The sequence below is a fragment of the Ceratotherium simum genome, chromosome 27 (genome assembly GCF_057802395.1).
Source record: "Ceratotherium simum simum isolate JZ-2026a chromosome 27, ASM5780239v1, whole genome shotgun sequence".
Lineage (NCBI taxonomy): Eukaryota > Metazoa > Chordata > Mammalia > Perissodactyla > Rhinocerotidae > Ceratotherium > Ceratotherium simum.
Window position 1 is genome coordinate 455,707 of NC_141926.1, and position 9,791 is coordinate 465,497.

At 50.5% G+C, this 9,791-nt stretch overlaps 1 protein-coding gene across 1 annotated transcript; it reads left to right on the forward strand.

Annotated features, from left to right (window-relative positions):
* Positions 1-2,007: 2,007 nt before the first annotated feature.
* Positions 2,008-4,963, forward strand: S100B (S100 calcium binding protein B). Its single transcript, XM_004429682.3, has 2 exons — positions 2,008-2,145; positions 4,823-4,963. Exons 1-2 carry the CDS (start codon positions 2,008-2,010, stop codon positions 4,961-4,963), a joined length of 279 nt encoding a protein of 92 aa, XP_004429739.1.
* Positions 4,964-9,791: the final 4,828 nt, after the last annotated feature.

The window sequence follows — 9,791 nt, forward strand, 5'->3', positions numbered from 1 at the left end:
CTTACAATTTCTCAGGGAAGTAGGACCCTTTCCTTAGAGGGGACCCTCACATCATGTGTGATGTGTCCCTCTAAGGAGTTAAAGCCCAAAAGTTCTCTTGTTTTTCATATAAAAAGATTAATGCAGAATATTCACAGAATGAAGTGAAAAGGAAACATGGATATTTGATTTATATTTTTCTTACAAGATAAGCTTTAAACCATCAATTGTTTCTCAAAGGGGAGAATCTAATAGGAAAAAAATTTTCTAATTAACTTGTAGTGTGGTTATGAAGAAAATCACATTTTATGGAGTTTTCGAACATATAGACTATATGTTTTATGCCTTGCCTTTAAAAAAATCCCAGTAGGCATTCTTCATGAAAAATTAGTTTAACCTCCCCTTCCCCAAATCATCACAGACTTTGAGAAGCATCAGGATGATACAAAAGTTTCTCGGGTTTTTTGTTTTGTTACTTAAAAACAAAAAAATCAATAATTGAAAACTTGAGTGCAAAGGATAAGAAGGTATGACATATTAAAGATTTTAATCCATCTGAATTGTTGTATCTACAAGTGATATATCTGATTTTTAGGGACTTGAGAGCAATACTGATTACTAATAGAGTAAATTTAGCAAAGATCAGGCCAAGACAAACATTCTCAATCGTTTTTCCTTTAGGAAATCAGAAATAAGTAAAATTTTAAATATTTTATTCCAGTTTATTTTTAAGATGTGACATATTCAACATGGGAATGATTTTTCAACAATCAGATGTAATTTTTTTTATTATTTTTAACTATGGCAGTGCAAAGATTCTTTAATGATTAGAACTCAAGGCCAAAAGTTGGTAAATTTCTCTGGCTGAGTCTCTCAGTTTTAAGAGACAACTGACAAGCCATCCTGTCTAAGATGTGCCTAATTCCCAGGATTAAACAGATATTTCCTCAGTTTGCAGGCTATGGTATAAGATACATGCTGTGAGGGAAGTAGGAAGTTTCTTACGTTGGCAACTGCAAAGAAACACTTATTCCAGCATTTGTGCGGCCACATCAGTGAACAGGCGACACTCCCCTTGTGCACCAGAGGCAGCTCTTGCATGAATACTAAACACCCGCCTGTGGCTCATCTTCCTGCCGCGTTTGTCTATTCTGCCTCAGAACCAGCTTGATCGTATCACCTGATGACACATTTTTGTTTCCAGTAGGTCAAGGTACCTTTCATTGATCTTCTTTTTCAAAAGAATGTGTGGCAATTCTGCTATATTTATTTTTCCAGCTGAATTTTACAGCTGCTTTGTGGTCATGTTCCTCACCCATCAAAAAAAATCCCATAAATATTTTTATTAAAAATGAGCTAAATTTATATATTAATTCAAAGGAAAGCAAGTTCCTACATTTTATGATCCTTAGAATCTTTTTGAAGGACCTGCACTTTTCTTGCTAAACTTATTCTTAAGTGATATGTGTGTTGCTATATGAATAGGATTTTTCTACTATGTTTTCTAGTTGTTTACTGATAGAATATAGGAATACTATTGATTTTTGTATTCTCATTTGGCTCCTAGTCACCTTCTTTCTCATTAATTCTAACGGCTTGCAGTCGACGCTTTGCTCAACCGTGCTCTGTCACTCATCTTGGAGCCCTGCAAGGGCAGAAGGTCGCCTACTGGGGAAGAAGGAGGACTCTAGCCCTGAACTCCCTCACTGTTCTGCCTCTGTATTTTTGCTGAAGTTTCCCATTGGCCAAACCCAACTAGAAGCCAGAGGGCATGGGAACTTATCAGTGGGGTCCACAGGGACAGAGAAGAGAGGAGAGGGTGGGAGAGTGGGTCTAAGAGGCAGACGGGAGAATTGTGACAACTGTGCAAGCTCCCAGAGTGCCCTTCTCTAAGCCTGAAAGAGGATGAGCCAAGGCCGGTCTAGCCCCCTCCTCTGGGTTGAGGTCTGTTTAGATAACACTTTAACTGTTCTATATACAAACAAGGCAGAAGCATGAGAAGACATTTTTCCTCTGTGGCCCCCTAGGATGTCTGAGCTGGAGAAGGCCATGGTGGCCCTCATTGATGTTTTCCATCAATATTCCGGAAGGGAGGGCGACAAGCACAAGCTGAAGAAATCTGAACTCAAGGAGCTCATCAACAATGAGCTTTCCCATTTTTTAGAGGTGAGCCTTGCTTTTTAAAATCAACAGTCTAGCCATTCTCCTCTCCACTTATAAAACCACCTGTACACTTTCTCTTCTGAGCTGCCCTGAGGTGATTCCAGTTCCATTTCAGGACTACTAGGTTTCTTCTGAAAAGTTGTTTTCACAACTGAACCCTCATTATGGAGACTAGCTTAGATGGGCCCCACTGTTTTCATTTTCATCTGTTTTGTGTATAGTAGAAGCATCAAGGAAAAACTGCTGTCTCAAAAGTTCCAAATAATGCTGACTTTTCTCTGAAAAAAGAAATCTGAGGATTTACAGCAATAATGATGGCAGAATGGGATGGAAAATATATTTTCATGACTTATCAAGGGCCATAGTGAACATATAAGCAAGTTGTTATAAATAAGCTTTTGTTTTTGGGAAAAGGACCATTTTGGCTAGATGTTTAGCATGCACCATACTGATAGAAGATGCCATTCACTCAGCCAAAGTTTACTGAGCACTCACTATGTTCAATACTGGGAGAGACACAGACCTGAAGCCACGGCCTCTGCTTCTGGGGCACCCAGCCAGGCACATCAGTGAACGGCCACAACCTACTTGACTGAGGGCACGAGAGAGGCCCCTGCATCCTTTGGGGGCCCTGAGGCCTTGCAGGGGGCTCCCTGGAGTGAGGACGTTGGAGAGGAGTCGTCTTCAGTTTGAGACCCTAACTTAGGAAGCTGCATGAGGGCCCCCGATGAGCCCTGTCACTCTCCAGGCAGTTCCTGCTCTGGCCTGTGGTGGGAGTACGTCCAGACACCTCATGGAGGACTCTCTTCCCTACCCACCGTCTCCACTGTCCTCAGATCAGCCACCCAGCATCCCTACTGCATACCAGTCTTGTGCCTTTGAGGCAAAGAACTGCAGTCCACCTGGTACCTGACCTTCCCTTAGTGCCCAGAACCAAGGTCATTGAAGGGACCAATCATACACAGGGGAAATGGACAGACAATGAACCAGTGCACTAGTGTCTGACCAAGAGCTACTTCTGGGGAAGATACCAGAGCACCAGGCAGGGCCCTGCTGCACATTGATGGGGAGCTGCCCTGCTGACCTAGCTGAGCCTCTCTGCACAGGACAAGCCCCAGGTTCCAGCAGCAAGGCAGCACCCGTCGTCTGCAAGGCTGGCTGGGGTTCTCCTGTCCCTACTCCCACCCAAACACTCCGTTGCTGTCAATGGCACTGCCAGAGCAGAGGAAGCAGCCTGGAGGCTTGAAAGGGGTTGGTGTCCTCTAGTTTGATTCTGAGACTGGTTTTCTCAGGCATCCAATTTCAGAGTGGCAGCTGCCCCACTCGCACATTCAGTTATCTAGTCCCAACAATTCTGCCTTCCACTTAACAACCAAAAAGTTCCAGTTTCTGGGGCCGGCCTGGTGGCATAGTGGTTAAGTTTGCACACTCCACTTTGGTGGCCTGGGGTTCGAGGGCCTGGATCCCAGTCGTGGACCTACACACCACTCATCAAACCATGCTGTGGCGGTGTCCCATATACAAAACAGAGGGAGATTGGCACAGATGTTAGCTCAGGGAGAATCTTCCTCATCAAAAAAAAAGTTCCAGTTTCTTCTGTAAAAAGGATTTTTGTAAGGATGAAACAAGACAGTGTTTGTTAAATGCTTAACATATAGTGAAAGCATAACAAGTAGTAGCTACTATTATTAACTATTGATTTTAAAACATAAAAAAAGCTTAGCATGTGGGAACCACAATTTATAAAAGAGGAAGAATTCATGGTCAGTGTATCAAGATATCATGAACATTTGTTGGCCTCATTTTATCAAGGTAATTTCGGTTTGGAGGCAAATCTATAATGTACTGAAATTAATGCACTGCTCCCAACCACCGTTCAGCAGATGTTTATAGGGCCCAGCGCAACCCCCACTGGAATCTCAATCTTTCATATGTTTTATACTCAAGGCAGCAATTGTACATTTTACTTGACTTCTTTGGGCCAAGATCTCCTGCCCTAGGGATTAGTTATTCTGAGCAATCTGCATTTATGCTCTTCTTCAGTGTTCAGTGCCACATTCTTTCCACCACGTTTGTAGCCCTGCACTGTGTTTGCTCCTCTGAGCCTTTGTGACACCATTCTCTTGGCTTCGCTGTTGGACAAGAGAACTGTCAGGAAAAGTTCCATGACCTAGAAGGTAACTCAACAGGCAAAAAGAACACAAGGAGTTAACAAATTTAGGACATGTTCCCAAGAGTTATTTCAGCCAAAAAACACTTTCAAAACATGAAAATCCACTGGAAGCCTTCACTATAGGAACTTCCACACACAGAAACAATGAAAACCTTAGGGGGGCCAAAAGTTCATTTTTTCTTTCAAGACATTTGCATATAATATGCTCGTGCGGATCTAGACTGTAGTCTTCTTTTCCGGGTGTTTTGTTTAAAGTACAGCGATAACAACCTGCAGTTTTTCAGGTCTTGGTTGTTCCATACAGTCTTTTTAAATAGCCCAGACCCCCCAGAGGGTTCTGCCTGGCCAACAGTCCCTGGTCACAGGAGAAATCTTTTCTGGCATTTTGTATTGTACATCTTGGATTGTTTCTGATACAAATTATGAAAGCCAGCCAACTTTTAATCATGTTTTGATGGCCTTAAATTTCCTTTAAAAATAAGCTGGGCAATTTCTCTTATCTCTCAGGAAATCAAAGAGCAGGAGGTTGTCGACAAAGTCATGGAAACATTGGACAACGATGGAGATGGTGAATGTGACTTCCAGGAATTTATGGCCTTCGTCGCCATGGTTACCACTGCCTGCCACGAGTTCTTTGAACACGAGTGAACTAAAGAAAGCAGCCAAGCTGTTCCTGTAACAGAGTTGAAGGTCACGAAAGGAAGCAGAGAGCAAGGGCTTGCAGGCTAGTAGGAGCCGAGCTTTCCAGCGCATTGTAGCTAATTAGGAAGCTTGATTTGCTTTGTGAATGAAAAATTGAAAATCTCTTTCCAAGGGCTGTTTTTAATGGCCCCCATCATTATTTCTGCTATATTAGGCATATGTGTTAGCTGGCTGGTCCCAGGGACTCCTGGTAATAATCATTTAGGAAAGTCAATTCTCAGTCATAAAGCATGTGCTCTACTGGCTGCTGTGGCTGTGTAGAATCCTAACCCAGAAAAAACAAACCACCAAAAATGACCCCGGACATTTGTAGTTTCCTTGTCTCCACTACATTTAAAAATACAAAGCTTTGTCCACCGCCCTTTGAAAAGGCTGCCCTGCCTCAAATCTGTTCATCATCAGTGTAGATGAAACCCACAGTAGTTAGGTGATCTGACAGTGCTGCCCCACCTACCTATAGAGCATGGTCACGTTTAGATCCCTTTGCCTACAGTGAGCTGTGATTACCGAGTAAATATTTAATGCTAACAGTTCTAAATGGAAAAATATGTCTCATAAACCAACAAATACTGATATTTTAACTCTAAGCAGAACTGAGAATCAAAATTCTACATTCAGTGTAATTCTTCAGATAAGATCACAGTTTGCTGGATCCGTGGGACCTGTGTGCAGCAGCAGGAGCACGGCCCGGGCTCAGGACCAGAGTTTCAGCTCTGACACTCTGGAGATCAGTGTACTGCAAGTAATTTCGTCTCCCTGGCCTCCTCTGTCTGTAAAATGATGGGTTCCTAATGAAGCGCCTGGTCTGTCCGTGGATGTCGTGCTTCACTCGTTTGTGCTGAGTCAGGGTCTGCTCCCGGCTATTGGTGAAGTCAGCGTCAGTGGAAACCTGAACTTGTGCTTTTGTACCCACGAATTCAAATAAATCATTTCAAATAATTCAAATACACAAGTTATAAATACTAAAAATCACTTCCAGGGAAATTCAAATTAATCTTATCCAACCCTTTTCCTGTTTTATTTTTTAAGGCCACAGACTTGGAAACTCATAAACCAACTGATCGCTTGTACTTGCATTAAATAAAACGAGCACTGTAACAAGTCTCCGTAGCCGCTCCACATGGAATAAAAGCGAAACACCTGCAACACTAGAGAGACGAGCGAAGTCAACACGGGCTGGCGTCATCATGGCAGCAGATGCTGCATTCCACAACGTCAGGGCGGGGGCAGGAGGCGGGACACTTGGATGGGGCCCGGCATGAAGGGGTGGGGCATGGAGGGGTGAGGAGGGGCGAGGAGTGGAGGAGCGAGGTGTGAAGGCGGGGTGTGGAGGGGCGGGTGAGGAGGGGCGAGGCGTGAAGGTGGGGTGTGGAGGGGCGGGTGAGGAGGGGCGAGGCATGAAGGCGGGTGTGGAGGGTGCGTGAGGAGGGGCGAGGTGTGAAGGGGCAAGATGTGAAGGCGGGTGTGGAGGGGCGGGTGAGGAGGGGCAAGATGTGAAGGCCGGTGTGGAGGGAAGGGTGAGGAGGGCCGAGGCGTGAAGGCGGGTGTGGAGGGGCGGGTGAGGAGGGGCAAGATGTGAAGGCGGGTGTGGAGGGAAGGGTGAGGAGGGCCGAGGCGTGGAGGCGGGTGTGGAGGGAGGGTGAGGAGGGCAAGATGTGAAGGCGGGTGTGGAGGGGCGGGTGAGGAGGGGCAAGATGTGAAGGCGGGTGTGGAGGGAAGGGTGAGGAGGGCCGAGGCATGAAGGCGGGTGTGGAGGGGAGGGTGAGGAGGGCCGAGGTGTGAAGGCGGGTGTGGAGGGGCGGGTGAGGAGGGGCAAGATGTGAAGGCGGGTGTGGAGGGAAGGGTGAGGGGGCCGAGGCGTGAAGGCGGGTGTGGAGGGGCGGGTGAGGAGGGGCAAGATGTGAAGGCGGGTGTGGAGGGAAGGATGAGGAGGGCCGAGGCATGAAGGCGGGTGTGGAGGGAGGGTGAGGAGGGCCGAGGTGTGAAGGCGGGTGTGGAGGGGCGGGTGTGGAGGGGCGAGAAGGGGCGAGGTGTGAAGGGGCGGGGTGTGAGAGGTAGGGTGCCCAACGCCGTGAAGGGATGGGGCGCAGAGGGGTGCAGAAGGACCGGGTGTGACGGGCGGCTGAGGACGGAGCGGAGCGTGGGGGGGACGATCCTCCCGGGAACTTCCTGCCTGGATGGTATCACGTGGCCTTCTGTGAACCAATCGCCAGGGAGGGCATCTGGATTGGTCCAGACAGTCACATGTCCACCTCGGGATGCTGGAGCGAATCCGAGACCGGAAGTGGCTCCCCGGGAGTTAGGGCGCTGAGGAGACAGCGCTGGGCGGAGGCGGCGCATGGACGGGGGGGCTTCTACTGTGGCGGGTCTGTTCCCCACGTGGTCAGTGGCGCTTGCTCGACCCGCGGCCCTGGCTTCACAGGCCCTGTTTCCGTCTCAACAGTCCCTTGGGTGTTCGTTGCCCACGTGTCTCTAACAGGGCAGCGCAGGCTCGCGCCCTGGGCCGCCCTGAGCCTCCCTGTCCGGAAGAGCCCCAGCGCAGCCGCGGCGTGTGGGGCTGGCCTGTGGGATCCTGCAGTGCGAGCACAGGATACGCAGCACCGACACCCCGCGAGACGGCTCACACCCTCCGGGTGGGGAAGCCCCTGCGCTGCCTGTCCGGGGGCGGGGCGTGAGTGGAGGTGCCCCGGGCAGGATGGCCAGCCGAGGTATGCAGGAGCAGCCCAGTAGGCCAGGGCAGGGCCGGGGAGGAACGCAGGGAGTGGGGCCCCCAGGAGCTGGGTGACTGCTGAGTGTGAGGGGCCGCAGGAGCCGGGGCACAGGGGGGGCTCTGGGCCTTATCCCCAGGGCAGGGGACGCTCCAGGGGTTTCGGCCGGGCCTGTCCACGCCGTGACTGACCTGAGGAAGAGCTCTGGTAGTGCAAGGCAGGGGCTTGAGCAGAGGTGGGGACAACACAGGGGTCTCTGGAGAGATGGGGGCAGCAGAGATGGGGGCCACGTCTGGAGAGACGTGTCTGTTCAGTGGTGTGAGCTGACATCTGGGGCACCATCCACCGCTTCGCGCGGGTCGGCATGGGGAGTCCACGGGACCTCCCCTCACTTCAGCACTCTGCTGTTGCTGTCAAGAAATTCTTGGTAACTTTCGGACAAGAGCCCCGGCATTTTCATTGTGCGCTGGGCCCTGCAGGTTATGCAGCCCATCCCGGGCACTGGGCAAAGCTGGAGACACGCTGGGGTGGGGAACACAGGAGGAGGAGCAGGCTTGGGAGGCCCGGAGGGTACACCATGTCTGCCTGCCTCAGCCCGGAGGCTAGCGTAGCCCTGTGCACTGGATCCCTGGCTCTGGACTGTGGTGCCTGCCCTGTATGTACCTCTCCAGACCTCGCCTCCACACTCCAACACCAGAGGACAACCCTGCTGCTGTAGCCAGAAGTTGAGTAGGTCCCTGCTGGTACCTCCCTTGCCCCCACTGATCCAAGAATCCCAAGATGACAGTCCCCAGATGTCCACCCTCCTTCCAAACCAGACTGGAAAGAACTGGAGTGTACCAGCCCTTTAGGAGCCTGCCTAGGGCAGCCGCCGAGTGTGCCCCCTGACCTCACATCCAGGGGATATGTACTCCTTTACCTCAGGGAGGGAAGCTGTTCCTCAGCACATCTCCACAGCCATCCTTGGGGGCTTTCTCACACCAACTACCCTTAGCTCCAGGTGGTAAAACGTCCTCTTCCTCTGACCTGTCCTCAGCGGAACGTGACCTGCCCTCACCTAGAAGCACTATATATTTCCATGAATGGGCGGTGTTGGTCCCCACACAGCCCCCCCCCCACCCTCGTCTGACCTGCCTCAGAGCAGCCTCAGGCATCCCCAGGTGGGCAGGAGGGTGCGTGGAGCAAGGCATGGGGTCTGGGGGGAATAAGCTGTCTTAGGCATCCCCAGAGAAAATCAGGTCCTAACTTTATCTAGGAGTAAATGCACTTCACTCAGGCCTCAAGGACAGGACAATGGGATCTCTGCATTTAAGAGAACTCTCTTGTCTCCTGTTGCCTTTCCCATGGCCTAGTTCTGCCACGCAGAACTTCCTATGCCAGTCAGTTTATCAGTTTGGTCCACAAGACTGGGCCACAGTCACCCAGAGAATCTGTCCCTGACAGCAGCATTGAGTCTCAGGGCAGAGATCCTGGGGCCAAGCTGAGGGTCCCATTTGTTGGCCCTGTAGTGACAACGGCTGTGGAAGAGCCTGGGGCCTGCTGGGGGCCCATCCTCCCCGCTCTGGACCGCCAGGACCACCCCAGCAGGGGCTGCTGTCCCTGTCCACAGGCCAGGCCACATAATCACCAGACTTTCCTGCCACCGAAAGGCGGAATGCTCATCCTGGTCTCATGATCATCGAGGAGGGGAGCAGGAACAAAGCCTCGGGCCCTCACGCAGAGTCCAGCCACACCCCGTCCTCACTTGCCAGCAGGCACAGGGACTGCCAGAGGGCCAGTGGATTCTTGAGCCCAGGGCCACGTTCCCTCCTTAGCCCTGGCGCTGCCAAGGGAACAGGGAGTAGTGAGGTGTGGGGTTTGGTAGGCCTGGGCTCTGCCTGCCCTCCCAGCTTCTCTGGCCCTGAAGTCAGTCCTTCGCTCTCACCCACCTTTCTAGACCTTCCCCTCCCCAGGACTGGCCGTGTCCCAAGCAGAACCTGCTCTCCGGCAGCTGCCAAGGAAAGTGAGTTTTCCCCAGTCAACTGGGGCCCCGTTATGGGTGTCTCCCTTATGGGTAGTTTGTCTTC